Below are 25028 nucleotides of genomic sequence, written 5' to 3'. Positions count from 1 at the left end.
AATGGGGAAACAAAGTCCGAGACTTTAAATGGCCATAAATCGGGGGCAGGCTGAACTCTTCCCCAGTCTAGGAGTCCAGGGTGGTGGCAGGACCTAGGATCATCCCCCAGGCTAAGCCCTCCCTTCCTCACCCCTGCCCGGTGGGCTTGGATTGGGCATCAGCAAAGGGAGGCAGCCATGGGTGGGGCCTAGGAGGGAGTCACCTACCAGGGAAATCTTAGCCAAGACTACTTGGCTTTGACTCAAAGGCTGGGCAGCCCAGGTTTCCCCAGGGCCCTGCCTGTCCTCCTGGTCTCCTGGCACATGCATAGAAACCTGAGACCATCTCAGAGCCCCATGTTCCCTCATCCAGGTTTCTGCAAGAATGATGGGCAGCATGATGCTCAGCTGTGCGTGGAGGCACTGAGGCTGGATGAACCCTGGGGACAGGCAGCCCAGCGGGTGGGTGAGGCCATCTTCCCCATCTACCCGAGGCCGGACCAACCTCGCATGAACCCGAAGGCTCAGGATCACAAGGACCTGTACCGCTACTGTGGCAACCTGGCTCTGCTCCGGGCCAGCACAGACCCCACAGCCCAACACTGTGGGAGCCTGGCCTACAGTGTGGCCTTCCACGTCCACCGGGACCCTCAGCCTCCAATCTCAGACAGCCGTCCCGGGGCTGGCCAGCCAGAACTGATGTCACCATGCCCAGAGCCCCACCTCCCCAAGCTAAAGGTGGGTGCTTCCCAGGTCCCAGTTCAGGTTCTGGGCTCACGGGGCACAAGACCCAGCCTTCCTGGTAAGCCACGCTACCCCCTGTCCTGAGCTGAGCAGAGCATCAGAGCTCCCAAAGCTGCCACGTTCAGTCTGGGGAATGTGCAGTCAGGATGGACACAGGAGTCCCAATTTGAAGGGGCAGACAGAAAATGGGACAGGACACGGGATTTCCAATTTGAAGGGGCAGACAGAAAATGGGGCAAAGGCCACACAGAGCAGGGAGCCAGCTGAGTGGGGTTTCTTTTGCTCTGTGGGTTAGTGTCCCCTGAGACCCTTCAGTTCCCAACCTCATTCTCACCAGATTTTGTGGGAGGCCCCAAGTAACCAGGGGACAGAAGCCTCCTCTGTATGCCCACCCTCAAGCCCATCCAGCATCCACCCTGACCAGGAGGGGCTCAACCCCAACCCAGGACCCAGGTGAGAGAGTCTAGTCCTTATCCAAAATATAAGAGGCTTCTCCCCTATGGCCATGTTCTGTGGCCAGACAGCATGTCTAGTAGGCCTCGTGGCCAACACAGATAGAAGCTGGTAGAGCAAGTAGTAGCCCATTTGACAGGTGGAGAAAAAGCCCAAGGTATGCTTGACTCCATTTAATGTCAACAACATTTCCTGGAGACCTTAGTGTATAATAGTGCACAGAATCCAAAGTGATCAGCACCTAAGCTCAGGGTGTTGCCTGGCTTGAAGACAGTTGGGCATAGTGAGCGTATCGTCTATGGTCCTGTAGGGCATGGCTGGCAGGAGAGTTCTAGTGAGGGAGTGTGCACATCAGATTTTGGTGCCTAGGAATGGCTTCTTGGAAGAGGGGTCATTTGAGGTGAGTCTTCCCATTCATTCCTTCATTTACCTTGTATCCATGCATTCATCCATCAAACATTTGTTAAATGCCAACTGTCTGACTACATGCTAGATGGGTAAGACTTAGGGATAGCAATCCTGGGCTTTGGGGAGGGTATTCCAGGAGGAGGGACCACAATACTAAGGAGAAGGGAGAGGTTTGGCTGGCAGTAGAGGATGAGCTGAGGTTGGAGCCAGAATTTGACAACCAAAGGTGCTTGGCCCACCTGCGGTGCCTCTCTCCCTGCAGTGCATCGGTCTGGTGCTGAAGTGGAGCCCAGGTGGTGGACTGTCAGGCTGGGAGAAGGCCTGGGGATGGGAGAAAGGGGAGGGAGTTGAGGACATCAGGAAGAGAGAGGTGATGTTCATTTCAGGAGGCAGTGGGGAACACCAGAGGGGTTTGTGCAGGGTTTGTGTGGGAGAAAGACCAGATCTGAGCTGTGGTTTAGGCCAAGCAATAGGGCAGCATGTACCAGGATAACTACAAGGATGACAGGGACCCAGGGACCCAGAGACCCAGGGACCAGCTTCTCTTGCCCAGTCACTCAGCCTGCTGACATGCCCCACTGTGGCCTCTGTCCATTAATTCATTCATCAGTCAATCAACACATACTTTTGACCACTTCCTGCACACTCAGCTCTGTGCTGGGTGCTGAGCTTGTAAAATGAGATGCATGTCACCTCCATTCTTAGGTGACATTCTGTTCCCTTAGACTGCAAGCTCCCTGACTTCAGGACCTGGTGTCCTACAGTTTGTCACAGGACTAGGTATGCAAAAGCTGTGAACTCAAGAGAAGCTGTCCCCTGCTCTCTAGGTCCCAGAATGCCCTGGCCACCCGAGCCACAAGCCACGTGGACGATGCTCTTCAAGCTGCAGTTCTGAATGTGTGCGAGGGAGGGGAAAGGGGATTGGCGAGATGGCTGAGTCGAACTCAGCAGCTCTAATTTCTGTTATTTAAAGCCATCATCTCCCCGCCATGCTCCCTCTTAAAGTGTCAGATGTCTGCTTCTGCCAAGACAAGAAAATGGCTTTCAAGGGAGAGGAAAATAGCTTCCCTGGGGGAGAGTCGGGGGAGAGTCAGCAATCATAACCCTGACGACAGGGCTAGGAAGCACAGGGGAGCAGACAATGAAGACGGGTCCTTCAGAGAATACAGGGGCTGTTTTAGCTCCAGATAACTTGCTCTAGCAGTTCAGGCTAAGGAAGGCAGGCACCTTTCTGGTGCTGCTACTTGGAGGCTCAAAGGTATGGCCAGAAGGACAGCAGCAAGAGTGGGCTGTCAGCGAGCAATATTCAGATCAAAGCTAGGGATGGATTTCTGGCTCCAGATGCAAATGTCTAGGCTCAAGATCACTTCTTCCAGGAAGCCTTCCCAGCATTGATTTTATCCCTCCCGGGTTATCCTCAGTCCTGACTATGATCAGGCATTTTAACAATTGAATCTATTCAATTCAGAACTTGATTGCAGGCTCACAAGTTGTTCTCCAGTTTGTGTCGTGTGTGGCACTGTTTTGTTTTGTTTTTTTTCCCCGCCAGAAATGATGATGGTCACGGTGGGGCAGTGGAGCAGGGGCTGGAGAGCAGGGTGAGCAGGAATGCAATGATCGAGATGATCTAGAATGAGAAGGAAGTAGAAGACAAGGCTCAGTGTGAGACCAGGGTCAGGGCTCTGTGCAAACTTCCACCACTGGCTTTGAATCAGAATCATTTTGCTTCTGAGCCACGGCCCATGGGTTGCACAGCCTTCAATGGCCCTGCCAATGCTGGTCACAGCATCCTCTAGTCCTGGAGACTCAGGAACTAAAACGATCAATTCCCCTGAGCAATAAAATTATGGACAGTGAACACCTTCCCTTCTCCAGTCCCCAAGCTTCCTCCTCTGTGTGGGTGGGGAGGTGATAGTGGGAGGGACTATCCTCCACGAATACTTCCAGCATGCACAATCACAGGCTCCAAGATAGAGGCCACTCCCTGAGCCCTTGACCCAAGAATGGGGGTGCTGGGAGCATGCAGGCAGGTGCTGCAGAGGGAATTTACCCACCTGGAGGGCTGTTTCCAGGTTCCTGCTAGCCAGAGCAGCAGCCCTTCCCAGAGGCGCAGGGTGCTTCCTTTCTGGGTAGACCTCCACTAGACTCATCCCACCCACCCCCAGCGCTGCCTCCTGTCACCTCTTGGCAGGTTTGAGACCGTAGAGCTATGCCACTCCAGCTCCCAGAGCCTCTCCTTCCCCTAGGTAAGGGGCAGTTTATCAGACCCAGAATGAGGGTGGCCTGTTCGGTGCTGGGCAGAGCACCCTGGGGTGAGGAAAGCAGGAAGGCACAGCCTAAAGCTGGCAAAAAGGCCATCAGATGTAACTCGGCTGGACATTTTTAGGGGAAAATGATGCCTCTTGGAGGGACTGGGAAGGGCAGGGGAGACCACAACAGCTGTGGGCCTGGAGTTGGGCTCTCAGGGGTCATAAACCTTCCTGGTACCTCATTGCTCTCTCCAAGAGATCCCTGAAAGTCTACTGACAATCTCCCACTGGCAGAGCTGTTCAAGAGGGAAACTTTGGAAATTCCCAGGGATGAAATTTCTGGAAACGCAAATTTTAAGATTCCTTGCTTGTAGCTCTGGGAGCCACCCTGGGGACTCCCTCGCTAGGAGGCCGGGAACTCCCTCCCACACAGCTCTGAGCTCTGGAAGGAGAAGGAGGGGTGCGGTGGGCTCCCTCCTCCAGCATTTACCTCTTCCCAACAATTGCAGTTTTGTTTCATAGAAACGATTTCGTTTCCCAGGAGCCTTTTAAATGACGCTTTCAAGGTTTTTTTTTCACTTTTTTTTTTTTTAATTCCTTCCGTTTAAAACACCTTTTCTTCCCCCTGGAGGGGAAAAAAGGAGAAAAGCTAATAAAGCAGTCACCAAATGCCGAGCACCTGGCTCTAAGCCTGTGGATTCTGATTGTGAATTTGGCACCCACCGGCTAGGGGGCTTTCATTAAGGAGAAGTGGAGGAGAAAGGAGAGCGGCCACGGAGCTGTTGTGAACGGCTTGCCTAGCATCCCTTCGGCCACCCCTACCCCCATCCCAACCCACTCCCCCCACCCCCGCCTCCTGTGTGTCTCTGGTCCCAGTTCTAGTTGGAGCTCCAGGCCCGCGCTCTCCCAGCCCCAGGCATCCTCTTGCCTTTAAGGCCCAAGCACTCCGTCCTCACTCCCCCCACCCCCGTGGCCTGCTTTTAAATTCATTATGCCTTTTATTGCTCGAAATTGCGTACACTATTTCTATTGCCCTGGAGACTGGAATGGTTCAAGCGGGGAGAGGCACACGATGTGGATTTCATTAACTTTACTCTTTACTGCCCGTTTAATCTCAGGGGTGTGGCGCGGGGGTGTAAGTGGGGGCTGGCGTGGCTGGAGAACTGGGCACCGTTCATGCCCCGTCCCCTCAGTGCTGGACCCTCGGGTTAGCTGGTTTTCCTCCTCTTGTGAAGCCTCCCCTTGTGCTGCTCCCTCTGCTCTCCTGGTGAGGGGAATTGTCACTGGCCCATTTCACAGGTGGGGAAAGAGAGGCTCTACGATGCGATGCTTGGGCTGCTACCAACAAAATGGTGGGAGGTGGGTAAAGTAAGAACAGGTTAGATCAGGACTGCCAGCCCCCTCCCAGGCTGATGTCCCAGCCCTTGGGCACTGGGCTTCCCCCTCCTCCTTTCCTGCGCTTCACCAAACATAGAGGACTGGAGGCTGGTCAGCTCCTCCTTGCAAATGAGGCAGTTTTATGGGCTTTAGAAAAACACTCCAATTGTTCTCTCAATTACCCTGGAGCGGATTGAATATATTAATCTCTCTCTTAACTCGAGTTAGAGACTCTGCTGCGCCCCTCCCCCAGCCACCAGCGCCCCTCCACAGGCACGTGCCAGAGATTGACTCCCAGCCCCCACCCTCTGGGCCTCGGCCCTGAACAGGTCAGACCCGTCTAGGCAGCATGCTTCTGCTGGGGCTGTGCCCACTGCCAGCATACACACACACACACACACACACACACACACGCAAGCACACACACACACACGCAAACACACACACACACACACACACACACACACACACACACAGCAGACAGCAGACAGCTGCTTTACATTTCTCCATCAATTTCCATTGATTTTCTCCTCTGCCACTATTTGGAAGAGCCTTTTCCTTGAGTAAACACGATCATGGGGGCTCCCCCCTTGAGTAGGAGGTGGGAGGGGGACTGCAGGCAGCTCCCCCTTCCCCTCCTTTGACAACTGCCTCCAGCTTAAACACACTCTGCCCCAGGCAGCTGAGCCCCGTTAAAAGCTACCTGAGGTTTCCCTTTGTAGCTCGATTTTCTTTTATTTCAGGGGAACAAAGGCACTGTCACGGCGTTCTCAGAGAATGCTGTCACCCACACAGGGAGGGGTGCAGACCGGCACCATGGCGGAGAAAGAGGTGGGGCAGGCGGGTGCTGGCCCTGGGGAGGCTGGGGTAGGGGGGAACTTCCAGCCCCCACTTCACCCCTGCACCCCCCACCCTGTCAGGGAGAGAGGCCAGGGGCTAAATACATCATGATCACCCAGCAGGCAGCCTGCTGGCTCCCCTTCCTCCTCTGGGTGCACTGAAACACTCTTGTTCATGGGGTCCCTGAAGGAGAGCCCAGAGGTCCTGGGCAGCATTGATGAGACTCAAAAATGCACAGTTTGAGGGAGTCCCATATTTGTGTCCTTGCCCAAGCCTGTCCCCCCACCCCTGTGCTTCCAGATTTCCATGTCATCTATATATGCTTTTGGGGTCCTAACAGGGTCCATGCCTGGAACTCAGCAGGGTAGGGGATGGGAGAGATTTGGGATTTAGCCAGCTTAGGGTGAGAGCCAGATGCATGGACGTCAGGAGGACCTGGATGCCGATCGGGCTCTGGCACTGACTTAGTAGCGTTTGACCTGGTGCAGGTTATATAACTTCCCTCAGCCTCCACTTCCACATCTGTAAAATGGGAGAGAGCAATTTCTGTGCCCTTTATTGCTGGCAAGATGAAATGAGTTAGTGTACAGTTAGCCGTGCCCTGCAGTAAGTGGTTAATAAATTCGCGCTGTTCTAGTAATGACTTGGGATGTCTGTATTGCGCAAAGAGGATGGGTCTGGGCCTCGGTTTCTGTACCTAGAAAATAGGGTTGCTCTTTCTTGCCCAGCCAGTATCCCAAGGGAGGGGTGTTAGGAGCTTGTGAGTCTCACTGTGTCTGGGCCCAGATTCCAGCTTGCAGGGTGGAGAAGGCCAGCCCAGCCTGGGTGCTAGTCTGGGAAGAGCCTCCATTAGCAGATTGTTGTAACCGAACACACCAGATGGCCCTGCTGTCCTCCCTCATCTCTGCCTTTCCTCACCCCAGCCAGGGACTGACACTGACTCACACCTCCTGGAGGCGTGTGTGTGTGTGTGTGTGTGTGAGAGAGAGAGAGAGAGAGAGAGAGATGTGGGGGAGATGGTTTGGAAGGGGGTGCCTCCTTCTGATATGTCTTCCCAGCCAGACCAACCCAAGCCCCACTGAGCAGCTCATGAGCTCCAGGGAAGGGAAATGTGGTGTCCCTCTCATCTCCAGAAATTATCTTCACAGTGAAGGAAACGGGGATAAGATGCAGGAAGACCCGGTGACAGTGGTCTTTTCTCGACCTTACACCCATTGAAAGTGGATGTGCCCCCAACTCCTGAACACCCTCCACCCATCCCCAACTCCATCCACCCTCATGGATGCTGACACACACAAAGACACATATGCATGCACACATATGTGAGTATACACAGACCTCTAGCATCCTTAACATGCAGAGACCCCCCCGCCCCCCGCCCCCATCCAATGATAGATTCATACCGAGACACCAGTGGGCCTGCCTGGGAAGCGCACATCCTCCCACACACAGACTCGCACCTCCCTGGATCTCCTGCATCCCCCTGGTTCCATCTCTGTACAACACCGCCAAGTGCAGCACCAGATGAGAAAGGGACTTGGGGACATGGCATATGTGATATATGAGGTGAGATTAAAACCCTGTGTGAAACCCATCTTTATTATACCTCTAACAGCGAATTAGGGTGGGGAGCAGCAGGGCAGGAAGGCTGACAGTACCCAGTGAGGTCCCCCTGGCCCTGGTGAGGGGTGGGGCTGTCGGGCCAGCCCAGTCACCCCCAGCCTGGGTCCTGAGCTGGTTCTGCAGAGTCCTGGGGTCAGGAGCAGCTGAGGCCAGCAGGTACCAGCTCCCTTCCCAGGGTAGATGGAGAATGCGTGTGGGATGTCCTTCCTCCATCTGGACCTGACAGCCTGCCCTGGGCTCCAAAGGTCCAACCTTCCTCAGCCTGAGCTGACAATCATTCATTCATTCATTCATTCATACATTCATTCACTTTCCCAAGCAGTCAACTGGGTTGCTGTATGTCTAGCCCTCAGGGAGCTGCCAGGCTGGGCAGGGAGAGGAAATAGGAGGAGTTGAGGAACGATCACTTTCCAAGCCGATTGTGGAGGAAGTGGTTGGCATGAGCTGGGTGGTCGTCAAGGACTCAGTCTGTTGGAGGAAGACAGTTCTGCTGGCAGTCAGAAGACTTTGTTTAGAACCTCATTTCCCAGTTGCATATGAGCAGTTATGACTTGGAGCAAGTCCCTAACCTCCCTGGGCCTCAAATTCCTCATCTGTATGATGAACCTACTAACAAGGAAGTTATGAGGCTCAAGTGAGGAAGAGGTTGGGAAATTGTGTGGTGCTAGCAACCCACCCCACAAATGTCAGGGAGACAGTTGAACCCTGCCTCCATGGTGGGGTGGGATTCCAGCAGAGAGTGGGGAGAATGGTCTTCAGGGGTGAGCCGGACGCAGTGGCTCACGCCTGTAATCCCAGCACTTTGGGAGGCCGAGGTGGGTGGATCACAAGGTCAGGAGTTCAAGACCAGCCTGACCAACATGGTGAAACCCCATCTCTACTAAAACATATAAAAAATAGCCGGGCGTGGTGGCATACACCTGTAATCCCAGCTACTCGGGAAGCTGAGGCAGGAGAATCACTTGAACCCAGGAGGCAGAGGTTGCAGTGAGCCAAGATTGCGCCACTGCACTCCAGCCCGGGTGATACAGCGAGACTCCATCTCAGAAAAAAAAAAAAAAGGGTGGGGGAGGACAGTGTGAGCAAAGGCATGGAGGTATTCGAGGGACAAGCAAGTAGGGGGAAACCAAGAGGTGGAGAGAGCCGATTTGTAGGATGGGGGTGGTGGGGAGTTGCAGGAGATTCCAAGGGAATGCACAGGAGGTGCCATATCTGAGTACTTCAAGCTCTCTGCTATCCCCTCTGTACCAGAGGCTGCTCTGGGCCAGGCTGGCAAAGGTGGAACTTATATCACACTTGGGAGCCAGCAGAGCCCATTGGAGCATCATATTGGTCTTGGGAGGAGAGCAGGGTAACCTTGATAGAGCCCATTTTCTGGAGCAAGAAACTGAGCCCCTAGAGGAGATGAACAGCTTGCCCAAGGCAGACAGTAGCAAGGTCAAGCTGGAATCCAGATCTCCACCATATATTTTGGTCTTTCTGAGCCAGTAGTCAGCACACAGGTGGGAATGACTAACAGCATCCTTTCCTAGGGAGACTCACACTTTGCAAGCTGTTCCTTAGCCCATTTGCAAGCTGTTCCTTAGCCCATGCAGCACTAATGCTGGGCTTTCTGGGCACGTGACAGGATCACGGGGAAGCAGTTTGAGGGAGGATATTTCTTCCTGGTGGCCCCAAATCACACCGAGTCCTGCCAAGACAGGTTACTTGGTATTACGCTGGCCTCAACAATGAGTGCTCATTTATTGCACTGAATGGTTTGGGAGCAAGGCTGGGGATGGAGTTGGGGCTGTCAATGGCTCAGAGTCCCAGAGCAAACTCCCTGAACAACTGCTGTTGGCTGATGACACTTAGAAAAAAGTGTTGCATAAGTAGCCCTGGCCCATAATTAAGCCCTTCCCACCCTATCTGAGAAGTGACAGGGAGTTACAGTCGAGAAGGTTCAGTAGACAAACTTTGGACTCACGCTTGAGTTCAGGTTCCTGGTCTGCCTTGCAGTAAGTGTTCCTGAGCAAGTCATTTTACTTCTCTGCCTGTTTTCTCATCTGTAAAAGGGGGGGGGATGGTAATGATGCCTACTTGGCAATGTGGTTGTGACAATTAAATAATATTCTAGCCTCACTGCAGTCCAAGAGGCCTTGGAGGAGAGGGGGTTCCAAAGATTTCCAGAACACAGGCAACCTGGAAGCCATCCTGATTCACAGCCTTGGAGGCGGGGGTGGGCCACCCATCTCCACCCCATTACCTCTGCAGAGAGGTGTTACTGATTCCTCCATGCAGGAAGCATTTGTTGAACCCTGATTCTATGCCAGGCCTGGCCTCTCAGAGCTCTTGGAAAGACAGGAGCACCACAGGGAGACCACTGCAGTCACTGGGTATAGAAGGCGAAACAGCTGGACCCACCTTGTGGAGGCTGAAGGCGCAGTGCAGGGGTGGAAAGTATTTGATCAAGGCAGAAAGGCAGCCAGGAGAGTAATGATGGGCTCTGGTTTCAATCCTGTTCTGCCCCCTCCAGCTGTGGGACTTCACCTCCCTGCACCTCATTTCCTCATCTGTAAAATGAGGATGATAACAACACTCACCAGCAGGACTGTTGAATTCAATGTGTAGTAAATTTAAAGACTATAGCCAATGCTCACAAAATGCTGGCCATTCTCCTGACACCAGATGAATGGCAGCTTGCCAGGTAGGCAAGGGTTGGACAGAAAAGCTTGGATAAAGACCCAGGGGCTGGAGAGACTGTGGCTTCTTTGGGGAACTTGGAAGCTTTCTGGGAAGTCAGTGATTGTGGGGGCAGGTGAGGGGCTGGGCCATGGGGCCCCCACTCCTTACCCCAGCCGGAAGCCTGGTCTTGAGTCACTATTGGGCAAGTGGAGCTCACGGATGGGCATGGGAGTGGGGAGGATGTAGACATCATTTTAATCTTCCTCTTAAAGCATAATTGCTTTTTGTCGGCGGGTGTTCCTGGAGACGCCTCCCCGTGGGATTGCTTTCCAGGCTCCTCTCTTCCAGGAGACAGGCAGGGGCCGGGCCAGCTCCACGCTGCATTAATACGCTGCAAATGCGATTTCATGGCCTCAAATGAGATTAGGGCCAGAGGCTCTGCTCTCTAGTAGAGATGGCCGGCTGTGTGAGCGAAGGGTGAAGGGCGGGCGCTGAGCAGGGAATCTGAGAGGGAGGGAGGCCGGGCTGACTTGGCCTGAGTGAGCAGTTTCCTGTAATTGGAGACCCTCGGACTTGCTGGCGGTGCATCCCTGCTGCAGAGCCAACCCTGAGGCCCTGTCCAGTGGGCGAGGTACCCAGGGCTGTCACCCCTACCCCCAGGCTCCCCACAAGCACCTCAATAAGGAGAGTGCTGTGATTAAGGCCACAGTCTATGCAGCCAGGTGGTCAAGTCTAAAGCTTGCCTCCATTTTCTTATCTTTAAAATGGGGCAACAGGCCGAGGACAGTGGCTCATGTCTGTAATCCCAGCACATTGGGAGGCCAAGGCAGGCAGATCACTTGAAGTCAGGAGTTCAAGACCAGCCTGGCCAACATGGTGAAACCCAGTCTCTACTAAAAATACAAAAATTAGTCTGGCGTAGTGGCAGGCGCCTGTAATCCCAGCTACTTGGGAGGCTGAGGCAGGGGAATCACTTGAACTTGGGAAGCAGAGGTTGCAGTGAGCCAAGATCCCACCACTGCACTCCAGCCTAGGTGACAATTGAGACACAGTCTCAAAAAATAGAAATAAAAATAAAACAAAATGGGGACAACCATAGCACCTACCTCATATGTCATTGTGAGGACTGAGTTAACGAATGTAAAACACACAGAATAGTGCTCACCATTAGCTATTATTACGAGGTTCCTATACACATCCATGCATGCCCTAGCAAGGGGAGAAGGCACTAGGGGCTTGGACTGTGGAGAGGGAGGACTTGGGGGAGCAGGCATCACTGTCCCAGGCTGAAGTAGCAGGAAGGAGGAAGACACTTGACACAAACGTCATCCCTCACTCATACATCAAGCACCCACCTGGTGCCAATTCTGCACCAGGCAACATGCTGGGCCCTGGGGACATAGTCCCTGCCCTTGGGGAAGATAGATCCTGTCCCAGAGAAGCCCCCAATGGATCATGAGCCAGGGCAGGGGAGGCCCATGGGCTGTGGATCTGATGTCCCTGAGGTGGGGGTGGGGGAAGGTTGCAGTGAATCTTTGTGCAGGTTGTGCACAATTCAATTGTGTCTTGGATTATTCAGGCTGTCTGGGGAAGAGGGATGGCCCAGGCACATGGAACAGTAAAGGTGAAGGCCTGAAGGCTGGAGAGACCACTGCTGCTTCACAGGGACCACAGGCATGTCATGAGGCTGGAGTGTGGGTGTGAGGCTGGGATTGGGTGCAGGGCCTGGGGAGAGCAGACCAGGAGGCTGGCAGGGGTCCCCGGCAGTGATGGGGGTCTACTAAGGTGTTTTTTGAAGCAGAGGAGGGTCTTTGTCAGATTTGGAGGTTGGAAAAGTTGGGGTGAGGGGACACAGGTTTGTTGGAAACAGGTTGAGCCTACTGTCCCCACCCCAAGGCCTCTCTGCCCTCTGCGTAGACCCCCCAACCCAACCTTGGCAGGGCACTGCTTCTGCCCCTCCTGATGGAAGGAAATGGCAGGCAGCTTCATTGCTCATGCCTTTATTCAGTCTCTTGTTAAACGAGTTATTGATTTTTCAAAAGAAAAATGCCCAAAAGCCACGTTGCATCTTTAGCCAAGTGATTTATGACATGATGGAGGGAGCTGGGCTGCCCCAAATGAGCTTTGGTTGCCGAACGCCAAGAGGAATCCTTCAACATGGCAATCCATAAACATGCTGCTAAGCAAATGGAAGCTGCATTGTCCAACAACGAAAACACCACACTCTACTCATCACCCCCAAGTCTCCTGTTGCCAAAGCTTGGGCCAGAGGTGCTCCATCTTGGCATAAATTGTAAGCGTGTGGGAAAGCCCATTGTGGGGCTGCCTACCATGTGAAGGCATCCATTCTCTTGTCTAATCCTCGCCACCACCCTGCACAGAGCCTGCTGGTAGAACTGCTCTGCAGATGAGGAATGGGAGGCTCTGGGGGATCAGGAGGTTTGCCCAAACCTCGCTCCCGTGCCTGGCAGAACAAGGGTTAGAGCCAGGCCTGACAGATTCTGAATTATCATGCTTTTTTGCTTGCTGCCAAATCTTTTTGCCTATTTGGTGGTTCCCAGAGCCCAGAAGAACTAGGTACAGCAAGACAGGGTCAGGACTATCACGAAATCTGCTCTGAGACAAAACACAGATACACATGAGTTTAGCCAGCAGCCATTTACTGAGCTGATAAAAGTCACCTCTGCACAGCAAGGAACCAGGGGAAGGTCAGAAGGGCAGGTCCCCACAGCCTCCAGGATCCCACCCTGGCCCACTTGGCAAGCAGACCCTAAAGACAGCAGCCTGCATCTAACAGGCTTAGCTGGAAATGGGAGCGAGCTACATTAGTGATAGAGTCACAGTCTGGGGTGTCATGACCCCACTAGCCCTCACAATCAAGCAGCCCTGCAGCCCCTCTGTGCTGGATAGAAGTGATGTCCTCCAGGCCCCCTGGCTCTGCCCTTGCTTATGCAGGCCTGGCCAGCCATGCCCAGCTGAGCCTCTGGGACACACCACCTCAATCTCCTTTGACACCAGTGTCTGTAGGCTGCACTGCCGCAGAGACTTTGGTCTGGCCTCATTCAGAAGGCCAGGTGTTTTCATCTCTGGTCTTGAATTTTTCATGTTACCCCAGTTTCAGGAGAGAAGAAAGGAGAGCTGCGGCTCCATTCCCCAGAATGAAAGGAAAAGGCAGCGTGGTTTGGTGGTTATGATCATGGACTTTGGAGCCAGCAGACCTGGAGTCAAATCCCAACTTTGCTGCCTCAAAGCTATGTGACCTTGGGCAGGTCCGTTCCCTCAGAGCATTTGTGTCCTCACCTTAAAAATGGGCTCTGGCCAGGTGAGTCACACCTGTAATCCCAGCAATTTGGGAGGCCGAGGCGGGTGGATCACTTGAAGTCAGGAGTTCGAGACCAGCCTGGTCAACATGTGAAACCTTGTCTCTACTAAATACAAAATATTAGCCAGGCGTGGTGGCATGCCGCTGATCCCAGTTACTGGGGAGGCTGAGGCAGGAGAATCACTTGAACCCGGGAGGCGGAGGTTGCAGTGAGCTGAGATCGCGCCACTGCACTCCAGCCTGGGAGACAGAATGAGACCCTGTTTCAAAAAAAAAAAAAGAACTCACAATAACTCCCAGGAGCATAAACGTGAGGATGAAATGAAATGAGATGGCATAGGTCAACTCTTGGCATGGGACCTGGCACACAGTAAGTGCTCATTAAAAGTTGGGAGTGTGAAGGGGCTGGTGGTGATGATGACAGCAGTGATACCAGGACAGCAGGTGAGAGATTGGGCCATGGAGAGTGGCTCACACAGCAGGTACATCAGCCAGGGTCCTGCTAGGAAAAAAAAAGGCATTCAAATTCAGGAGCTTGAGGGAAGTTTTTAATAAAGGGACTATTTACAATACTGAGGGTGGGGTTTAGGAAAAACAAGAGGGAGACTACAGTGCCCTGGGGGCTGGAACCTGTGAGAAGCCTTGCCTGACTCCTAGGTTTGAACAGACAACAGGGAACAATGACCATAAACTGGAAAGATACCTGTATGGAGAGAGTTGGCTGCCAGGCAGAGTCCAGGAAAGTGTGCCTCTCTCCCAGAGCCCCCACACTTGGCCTTCTCTTTTCCTGACTCTTGCCCCTTCCCCCGTATCTCCCCATCACTCTTTCTCCATTGCTTTTGGGCAGCTGAGTTGGATGAGGTGGGAAATGTAGGCAGTGTGATTTTATAGCAAATGGCAGCTCATAGTTGTGTGATCTTGGGCAAAATGTTAACCCTCTCTGAGCTTTGGTTCCCATCCTTATCCAGTGGGAGAATCAGGACTGCTCTGAGGGCTGAATGAGACCATGAAGGTAAAACTCTTAACACAGGCAGTGAAGTCCCCCAGACGTGCTTGCTCTTTTCCCTGCTAACCAACCTTGGACTTGGTGAGTTCTCCCCCAATGGAATGGGCCAGAGAAGTGAGAAATGGCCATGGGTTGAAGTCTACATGTCTCCACCATTGCTTGAGCCTTCACACCCATCCAGACCAGATATCATCCCAGGCCCACTTGCCCTCTTCTCTAACCCCTCTCTGTTCCCGGCTTCCGGGCCCACACCCATGGCTGCACCTTTCTCAGGTAGCCCTTCACCAGAAATGTCCCCTTCTTTCTACCTAAATCCAATGTGTTCTCAGGGTCCTGGTCCAGGCCCTTCATCCCGGAGGCCTTCCTCGACCCATTTATCTCCTGCTCTGAACGCGTGCAGTCCTCCTGGTCCACAGCAACACCTCCTGAGTGTGTGCTGCTTCTGGAGCTGCAAGTTCACTCCTGGTATTTAAGAAACATGAGGCAGGGGTGTGGGACCAGGGCAAGTCCCTGCCCCTCCCTTGGTTTTTATTTTGACTGTTGTCAACTGAAGCATTTCCCTTAGAGGGTCTCTATGCTCCCACTGCCACGCACCCTCAGCCCCAGTGGTGTAGACAGCAGGTCCTCACTTGTTGGCTGAAGGATGGAAGGACTCTGAGAGGGTCCACCCCTCTCAAAGTCCCTCTGAATCCACCAGCTGCTGGCCAGGACCTTTAAGGGCTGCTCTGACCTCATATAAGTTGTGAGGCTCAGCCTCAGGAGTTTCTGCAGAGAGATTTGGGGTCTGGCTTTGCCCTGTGCTTCCACAAGGGCTCTAACTGCGCCCCTTGAGGCCAGTTCACACCCCACCACTTAAGGTGCTGAGCTGGGTTTAAACTGAAGTCACCGCCACCCAGAGCTGCACTAGAGAGAACTTGCCAAGCCCAAGGTTGGTTAGCAGGGAAAAGCGAGCATGCCTGGAGCTCATAACTATCCGTGTTAAGAGCTTTACCTGCATGGTCTCATTCAGCCCACAGAGCAACCCTGATTCCCTCACTGAATAAGGATGGGAACCAAAGCTCAGAAAGGGTTAACATTTTGCCCAAGATCACACAGCTTTGGGCTGCCATTTGCTACAAAATCACACTGCCTACGTTTCCCACCTCATCCAACTCAGCTGCCCAAATGTGGGGGTGGGACAGGACTCAGAGGGAAGGAAAGGCCAAGTAAGGGAGGGGTGGTCTCTGGAAGACAGACACACTTCCCTGAGTCTCATTGCATGGGTAGTTTGTCCTCACAGGCTGCTTCCTCAGACTCCAGGCCCCAGACATGGCATGAGGAAGCAGGGCTGACTATGAGCCACATCTGTCTCCCCAGATTCTTCTTGCTGTCCAGTCAGCAAGATCCTTCCTTCCCCAAGAGCCAACCCCAGATCCAGCCTCAAGGGCTTGCCCCTCCCAGAACTGTGGGCTCCCTAGTGGACACATGTAACCCCTGGCCCCTCCTAGAGCTCCAAGTGCTCTCTCCTGGGGTTAGGGAGTGGGCACAGTTATCTATTAGCTGTGAGATTAATCATTCCCTGCTCTCCCTCACCCTGGAATCTCCCTGAATCATCACAGCTTGGATCTGGCCCGTGGATATTTGAGGACCAAGCCCACTTTTCTGGGCTGGGGAGGTAGAACTCACCTTGCTGGTGGAAGGGGAGAAGGTAGAGCAGCTGGGCTCATGCTGCTGTTAAGGCCTTCTCACAGGCGAGGAGGAAGCAGCTCTTAGGGGAGGTTAGGGCAGGCACAGGAGCTGCTGTCTCAGGGGTCCTTGGTCTGGGGAGGTGAACAACCAGCAAGTCAGGGGGTAGAAGGGCCCTCCTGATGGCTGCTGAGTGCACAGGGCCCGCTTGCACTCTGGAGCCAGACGGCCTGGAACCAGTGCCCAATCGCATTATCTTCTTCCCAGGCAGGAGTATGGCAGGGGTGTGGCTGCAGAGGCAGAAAGCTCAGATGCCAGGGAGGATAGCTGAGTGACAGCCCAGAGCCCCGGAGACTGAGGCAGAGCTGCAGGGCAGGGCAGGGACCGCAGTGAGGCAGACAAGGTGGCCAGGGCGCAAAATGTGAGGAGGCTCTGTGTCAGGAACGGAGCGCTCCCATAGCCCTGAGTGCTTCCTTAAAGTTTGATTCCTAGGCACCTGGCTTGCATCTTCAGTCCTGCTGCTAGAGAAAAAGCAATGGCTCCCCACCCCCTCACCCTGCTGGCCTAGCCTCCTAGACTTAGGAGGCCTGAGAGGTTGAGGGAGAGGCGCTCTAGGGAGACTGGGGGAGCTGCCCCTGAGACCTTTCCACACATACACACTGCGCTGGGACCTGTTGGCCCACAAGGGAGATAAAGCACAGTGCTCACAGCCAGGCCATTCCTGGTCAGGCCCCCAGTCCCAGAGACCCAGCAGTACCACTCTTGGCAGGCCTAGACGGGGAGAAAATTAGGAGTGGGGTTCCTGACTTCCATCCCCCACCAGTGTCTGGGTGGCCTTGGCTGGTCCTTTCCGTTCTAATCAAAGACAAAGCCTCAGTTTTTCTGTCTCTAACCTGGGGAGAACCACGTCCTCGCTGCTGCTCTCTCTGGAGTAGGGATAGAGAGGGAGGCTGGGAGGCCTCTGCAAAGCAGGAGTCTTCTGCCTCCTGGCTGCCAGGCTGGTCCTGCTCTTCGGCCAGATTAAAAGAATCTCCAATATGGGGCCCAAAATAGGTAGAAATGAGGCAGGCCACGGGGGCCTCCCAAACACCTCTGAACACCGCCCAGCACCCCAAATCCCTCCTCTTCTAGCCCAGGATTTCTGATCATCCTTCAAAGCCCAGTTCAGACCTCACCTCTCTGTAGAACAACTCCCCACCCCAGGCCAAGGACTAGCCTCTCCTCATTCTGCCATCTCACCTCACCAAAAGCACTTAGAACCCTGCCTGGTGTGCAGCAAATGCTCCACTAAAAGACATACTTTGTCTTTGTAATAATTTCTTGCAGCGCTCAGAACTGAACCATAATCTTTGGTTCATACTCTAGTGCCATCACTGGCCCATCATGGCTTTCTTTAATTGTTTAATTGTAATTTATTTTCAATAATATAATGAACTCCCATTAACTGACCACCCAATCTAAAAACCCAAAGGTTTAGAATGTATGCTCTTACCCTCTTCTCTCCCCCATCTTCCCACCCACCCTCCCAGAAGAAACCATCCTCTTGAAGTTTATGTTATTATTATCAAATAAATGGAAGACTATAGGTACCCAAAGAGGCACGATGGCCGGTGATTCTTCAACAGAAGTAGCTGTTTTACCGATCAAGCTGCAACGCTCTTGAGATCAGTGTCTGGCTTCCTCTTTTGCTGCAGTGTGAGCAGCATGGGGCTGGCCATGCCACGGGGTCGGTGGAGACTATGTGAGGCACCAAGAAGAGGAAGGGTGAGGCCTGAGTGCCAGGCGGCAGGTGGAACACAGCTCCAGGAATAGGGAAAAGGGCTTAGCGTTCTAGCTCACTGCACCTGGACAGGTGCCTGTGTGACTTCGGCCCTGCCCTGTGACATCACACAATGTTGCCCAGGTGACCCAGCTAGGTGGAAAAGCTCACTGCTTTTCCAGGCCTGGGCAGAGAGAGGGCTTTCCCGTCTCTCCACCGTCCTGGGGGTGCCAAGAGTCAATTGCCTCGTTGCTGACCCTGTCCAGCTGGCCATGGCCTGAAACCCCCTAGGCCCCTCCACCCATAGACCATCTCGCTGCTGAGAGATCGAGGACCTGCCCCCACCTGGCCACCCTTCCCCTTCCCCGACATCCAGACCCCAGGGCTGGTGTGTGGCACCCCTGAGACCACATTGACCTCCATACTGTCTACTAACCATAAGGACTCCAAGACGCCCAGGCCAGCTGTCTGGGCAGGACTGATGCCTAATCACCCACTAATACCAGGTACTCGTCCCCAAGATTGTTAAACAAGGCCAGACACTCCTGGCCTCAAGAGGATGGGACTGAAAAACAAAAAGGTAAGGCCAGGGGCATGGGCAACACACTTGCATAAACCCATCCCTCCTTCAAAGTCCCTCCTTCAAAGTTTCGTTTGTTCCTTAATCATGACAAACGCTTCCCTTCTCTGGGTCTCAGTTTTCACGGCTGTGAAATGGGGAGTGAGGCGGTCTCTGTGGCTCTCCCAGGTTAGCTGCCCTATACCCTTGGGCCACGTGGGAACTGGAATGCAGTGTACTTGCAGGTGTTGTCAATGCTGACCACCCTTAACTGCTTGTTTCTGCCCTCTTGTTGCTGGGGTCACACAGTCTGAGAGCCCACTGAGATGGTTCATTACCCCTGTCCAAGATCTCCCAGGATATTCCCAGGCTGCTACCTTGGCAGCCCTGATGCCCTCACTGCCCCACGTTCTCCTAGCCCTGGCCCTGATTTTCTGGGGCCTAGACCCCTGCCCTGGAACGCAGATGCTTGGGTCTCTGGAGAGAAGGGATTTTTGTGTGTTTTGTTCATCTCTGTATCCCCAGCACTCAGAACAGTGCCTGGCACATAGTGGGTGCTTAATAAAAAGCTGTGGCCTAGCAGCAGGGTTCTGCCAGGAAGGGACTAGAATCTTATTGCGATGAGATATAAACAGTTCAGTGCAAGGGACCCCTTACCTTCCTCTCACTAGCAAGGCAGAGCCCCTGCCCTAGATGGTGTTACCCACAGGGATAGCAGAAGGAGCTGAGACCAAAGACACACAGGTACTTGCAAACGGGGGATACCCTCTTTGTAGTTACACTCAGCTTGAATAAGCCAAATAGCTGGGGGTGCTCAGGCCCTAGTGTGATTTCCACTTTATTACCCTTGATTTTGATGTCTCTGGTTCCTGATGTTCTCTGCCCACAGCTGCCCCCAACCCCCTGCAGACTCCACCCTCCCCATTAAGCCTCTTTCTGTAATGCCACACACTCAGGACCAGGCACCAGTTTGATCTGGCACCCTAAGCTGCCAGCTGGTCCCCACCTGCCCCACATAGCTGGATTTGGGGATCCAGGGAGTTTGCGTGGGAGTCCTGAGGAGGAGCCAAGGTTGCTTTGATTGGTAGCTTTGAGAAGCACTTTGATAGCTGGGCAGAATCGCCTATAGGATCATGGCCGGGGGTGGTGGCTCATGCCTGTAATCCCAGCACTTTGTGAGGCTGAGGCGAGTTTGAGACCAGCCTGATCAACATGGTGAAACCCCGTCTCTACTAAAAATACAAGAATTAGCTGGGTTTGGTGGGACACAGCTGTAATCCCAGTTACTCAGGAGGCTGAGGCAGGAGAATCGCTTGAATCTGGGACGTGGAGGTTGCAGTGAGCCGAGATGGTGCCACTGCACTCCAGCCTGGGCAACAGAGTGAGATTGTGTCTCAAAAAGAAAAAAAGGGATGTTGGCCAGGCACCGTGTCTCACTCCTGTAATCCCAGCACTTTGGGAAGCCAAGGCAGGAGTTTGAGACCAGCCTGGCCAACATGTTGAAACCCTGTCTCTACAAAGAGCGAAACTCTGTCTCAAAAAAAAAAAAAAAAAGGGTGCTCATCATGTATATAATATATATATTTGTGTTTCTTCTTTTGTGAATACCCAGTTCGTGTTTTTTTAATTGGGTAATGCTTATAGGTTTCAGTGCTCTTTGTATACTAGGGATATTAATCCTTTTTTAAATATACAGCAAACATTTTCTCCTGTTTTCCTTTTCTTTGTATTGCAGGGCATTTTGGATCATTACGGAAGTTTGTATAGATTTTTTAAATGTAATCAAACCTATCCTTTTTTAATGATTTCTGACTTTTGTGTCATCTTTTGGAATGCTTCTCTGCTCCAAAGAACACAATTCCTCTTGCTGCCACCAGTGGATACTCAGGTGATGAGTTCAACGGGGTGTCCACTGTGGAGCAGAGAAGGGATCCACATCCAAGGAAGCATGGTTAGAGCACAGCAGAGACAGCAAGAGTGTGACGTCAGACAGACCCTGCTTCCAGTTGCAGCCCTGGCCCCACTAGCTAAGCTGTGTGCTTTCGCGCAGGAGGTTTACTTTCTCTGAGTGTGCTTCCTCACCTGCAAAAGAGCTTTCCCCTGACCACCATAACTCCCAGACAAGTTTAGATGCCAAAGCTAGAAGGAACATGGGGGACCATTTTTAACTGAAAGTCCTTGTGAAACTGCTGGGAAATAGCCCCACTGCAGTCAAATAACCTGCCTAAATGACAGATCTGGCCAGTCAGGCACCCTGCCTCCCCGCCCAGCCCCTCTCCAGTTGGTGTGACTTTTCAGATGCAGGGTCCTTCTGGAGGGCAGACCTGGGCTCAGCTCCTCAGGCCTCCCAGACTGCTGGAGGAGAGGGGTGGCAAGGGAGGAGTGGGTAGAACAGTTTGTTTCCATCTCTCTCCCCACCAGAACCAAGTTCAGCTCCCCCTTCAGGAGCTGAATTCAAGGATCATTAACTCCCTGTTGTTCCTACCTCCTCCTCTCACCCTAGCCCTTCCCCCCAGCACATGGATCCAAAAATGCCCTGAGTGATGGGCAGTCCTAGTTCCCCTGCAACATCTGCTGGCTAATCCTGGCCTGTTGAGGGCAAGGCTGCCTGTCTGGTTGGATAAGGGCGCTTGAGTTAGCAGCTTCCAAGCTTGCCAGGCTCAGTGGAGCAGCTGAGAGTGCTGAGCTTTGGAATCAGGCAGGTTTCCGTGCTCACAGCCCAGCCTCCCATCCACTGGCTATGTGGCCTTGGGCAGGTAAACTGGCCAAACCCCTGCCTGGAAAAGCTGCCTGCTTACCTCTGCACCCTAGTAGTGTTGGGTGGGTTAAGTGAGAGTGAGCCTTAGAAGCTGATGGTGAGCATCCAGCTCTGCTCCCAGCCAAGAGGAGACATGAATTCCCTCCCCAGGGCTCACCACACCCCTACAGATGGGTTTGTGCCACCTGAGACTTACGGGAGGGTGCCCCATCACCCCCAGTTCACTACCCCTCTTGTAACCCAGTATGTGCATTTTCTGTTCCCTCATCAATCCTCCAGTGCAGGCCAGGGGTAACAGATGGGTTGAGGACATTGGTTCTGATGCAGGACATCTCTAAGGGAAGCCTGCAGATTCCCATCCAGACGTGGGAATAAAAAGGGGATAGTGGGAGGTTAGCAGCCCTGGACCACCATCCCCATCCTGGCCTCACCCTTGGCCCCAGGCCTCCCTGGCCCTGGGCCCAGCCTGCCCAGCGGGCACATGCCTGCAGGCCTCACCAGGAGGCGCCAGCCTGGCAGTTGGCCTCATGCCCAGAACTGAAGCACGAGCAGTTCTCGCCAAACTTCCTGCAAGCTTTATTCTCAGAAGGGAAGGCTGTCCCCGAGGGGAGGTGCAGGGGAGGTAGAGGAGGAGCCGGTGTGACTCCTGGCCGGGTCTGCAAATGCCTAGTTGGGCTCTGGGCCTGCCAGGGAGCCAGTAAGAGCCCTTGGACAATGGTCTTGCTCCTGGGCCCTCACTTGTATGGCCCTAGGGAGCTCATGACAGGCCCTGTGCCCTCACAGCACAGGGAATCCATCTAGGAACTTGAATCACCCCTCCCAGCCTCAGTGCAGGAACTTCAGAGACAGTAACCACCGGAAAGGCTGAATCACAAACCATTCCAGACATTCCCATTGGCCAGGTGGGAAAACCAAGGCTCAGAGAGGTGGTGCAGAGAGGTAGGGCCAGAGCTGAGCTGAAACCTAGGTCTTTTTTTTTTTTTTTTTTTTTTCTTGATGGAGTCTCACTCTGTCGCCAGGGCTGGAGTGCAATCTTGGCTCACTGCAACCTCCGCCTCCCAGGTCCAAGCAATTCTTCTGCCTCAGCCTCCCGAGTAGCTGGGGTTACAGCCTCATGCCACCATGCCTGGCTTATTTTTGTTTTTTTAATAAAAATGGGGTTTCGCCGGGCGCGGTGGCTCAAGCCTGTAATCCCAGCACTTTGGGAGGCCAAGACGGGCGGATCACGAGGTCAGGAGATCGAGACCATCCTGGCTAACATGGTGAAACCCCGTCTCTACTAAAAATACAAAAAACTAGCCGGGCGACGTGGTGGGCGCCTGTAGTCCCAGCTACTCGGGAGGCTGAGGCAGGAGAATGGCGTGAACCCGGGAGGCGGAGCTTGCAGTGAGCTGAGATCCGGCCACTGCACTCCAGCCTGGGCGGCAGAGCGAGACTCCGTCTCAAAAAAAAAAAAAAAAATGGGGTTTCACCATGTTGGCTAGGCTGGTCTCGAACTCCCAACCTCAAGTGATTCGCCTGCCTCGGCCTCCCAAAGTGCTGGGATTACAGGCGTGAGTCACCAGCCCGGCCAAGTTGAAACCTAGGTCTTTTGCCCAGAGGCTGCCAGCTTTGCTCCTGCACCACTGAACCAGGAGAGCAAGGCTGCTGGGGAGTGGGGGGTCATGGTGGCGTGCGTGAGGGTGGATATGGGAGGAAGTTGCCTACCCAGGAGGGCAGGGAGCAGCACTCTGGCTGCTCCCCCTCCCTCACCTCCAGGCAGGGGCATCTTCCGCTCCCCTCATTCTCCCCTGACAGGAGAATGGGGGAGAGGAGGAGGGGCAACCCTCATCAACACCTCTGCAGATGGTGACAGGCCCTGCTGGGTCCTGGAAGAGGGTGGGAGTGGCCTCCTCAGTCAGAGGATGGAGAGGAGGGTCTCTCTCTGCGGGACTGGCACTTCTGATCTGGGGGGCATGTAGTCTCACCTCCTAATTAGCCATCTTGCTAGGCAAGGACCACAGCCTGCACCAGGCAAGCCAAGGGAAGCGGGGGAGCAAGGCACAGGGACAACAGTTCTGGCGCGACACCCAGGGAGGAACGGTCCAGGCAGAGGAAACAGCTAGGGCAGAGGCGGGGAGGCAGGAGGGAGCTTGGTGGGTGTGAGAGACAGCCAGGAGGCCAGTGTGGCTGGAGCGGAGTGACCCACAGGGCCCGTGGGACAAGATGAGGTCAGTTTTCTGGGCCAGCTCCTGGAGGGCCCCACAGGCCATTGCAAGGCTCTGAGAGAAGCAGGAAGCTACTGCAGGGCTCTGAGCAGAGAAGAGAGAGGATCTGGGTCCAATCTGTAAAGGCTCACTCTGGCCACTGTGTGAGATTGGATGGGGTGGAGGCAGAGCCGGAGAGGAAACAGAACTCCATCAGAGGCGAGTCAGGACATGCAGGTGTCTGGGACCTGACTGAAGGAGTCAGAGTTCAGATATGGTTTGAAGGTGGAGCTGACAGGATGTGCTGAGGAACTGGATAAGGGATGTAGAGGGAGAGAGGGAAGAATCAGGAAGGACTCCAAGATGTGGGGCTTGAACAACTAGAACAACAGCATCGCCATTAACTCATTAATGAATTGGGGCAGACAGCAGGAGGAGGGGTTTGAAGAGGAGTCAAGAGCTCGTTAGCTTTGAGAGGCCAGTAGACCACCAAGGGGAGCAGTTGAGGGGATGTGTAGCTCCGACTGGTGGGCACCCCATGCTATCGTGAGAAATGGATGAAATATTCCTAAAACTCCTCAGGGCAGAGCAGAGCCTCAGGCACTGTGCCCTTTTCTTTCCCTCTGCCTGAGGTTTCCAGGAGCCAGCAGGGGTGGGCCTGTGCCGGGGACCCCCAGGTTCAAGGTAGGAGCAGAGCAGGCTCCAGATAGGCTGGTCCAAGCCCTCATCTCCCCACTGGTGACTCTCAGAGCATGGCTGGTTTTGGGGCCCAGCACGGTGAGGGGCAGAGCTGGTTTAAATCTGGCTCTCCTGACACTCAGTGCTCCTCAGGAACCAGCCGTTCTGAGCCAGGGACCCAGCCTGCCGAGGCTGCCACCAAAACCAGAGCCCATCCAGGGCCCAAGTCCTTGCTTCTGTCTAGGCCTCAATCTCCCCTCTATGTAATAGGACATTGTTCTCAACCCCACCCCGCCAGGGCCTGCCCTGGAATGCAGGGTCTGACAGGCTGAGCTTTCCAGAGATGAGGAACAGCCCCGAAGTGGCCCCTGGATGGGCCCTGGTTCCACCCTGAGGAGGTCCATTGCTCCTCTCCCAGGGCCAGGAGTGACCCTCTATAGCCCCTCATATCAGCTGGAGGGACAAAGGCCTCCTACCATGGGAGGCCTATCAAGGGTTAATCTAGGTCAGATTAACTGGGAGTGGAAAGTCAGCCAGCCGACCAGTGGAGGACCAGGACCAGGGAGGACGAGAACACCCCTGAGCCACAGCAGCCCTATGGCCACACTCCTCCCCACCCCACAGCCCTTATATGCCCAGCTCTGCCATCTTCCCTGAGTCCCCACTGCCTCCCCAGTCAAAATGAGCCACCTCTGGGCCTTGGAAAGCTCTGCCCCTTCCCATTTGCTGCCTTTGCTCCAGTGTTCTGCTCCTGGCCT

The 25028-nt window shown here is 54.0% G+C and overlaps 1 protein-coding gene across 2 annotated transcripts in view; it reads left to right on the top strand.

Annotated features, from left to right (window-relative positions):
* The first annotated feature begins 17892 nt into the window (after positions 1–17892).
* Positions 17893–25028, top strand: part of CCDC33 (coiled-coil domain containing 33) — a 101494-nt gene continuing 94358 nt past the window's right edge. The window contains exon 1 of one of the 2 annotated variants that reach the window (XM_033189395.1): positions 17893–18669. In XM_033189395.1, the coding sequence (XP_033045286.1) occupies positions 18649–18669 (21 nt within the window). In that variant the 5' untranslated portion in view covers positions 17893–18648. The remainder of the gene's footprint in view (positions 18670–25028) is intronic. The other variant, XM_033189396.1, reaches the window with a different exon arrangement.

This window comes from Trachypithecus francoisi, unplaced genomic scaffold, assembly GCF_009764315.1.
Source record: "Trachypithecus francoisi isolate TF-2019V2 unplaced genomic scaffold, Tfra_2.0 Lachesis_group3, whole genome shotgun sequence".
NCBI classification, from domain to species: Eukaryota; Metazoa; Chordata; class Mammalia; order Primates; family Cercopithecidae; genus Trachypithecus; species Trachypithecus francoisi.
The sequence above is the reverse complement of the archived record's forward strand: the minus strand, read 5'-3'. Positions and strand labels throughout refer to the sequence as shown.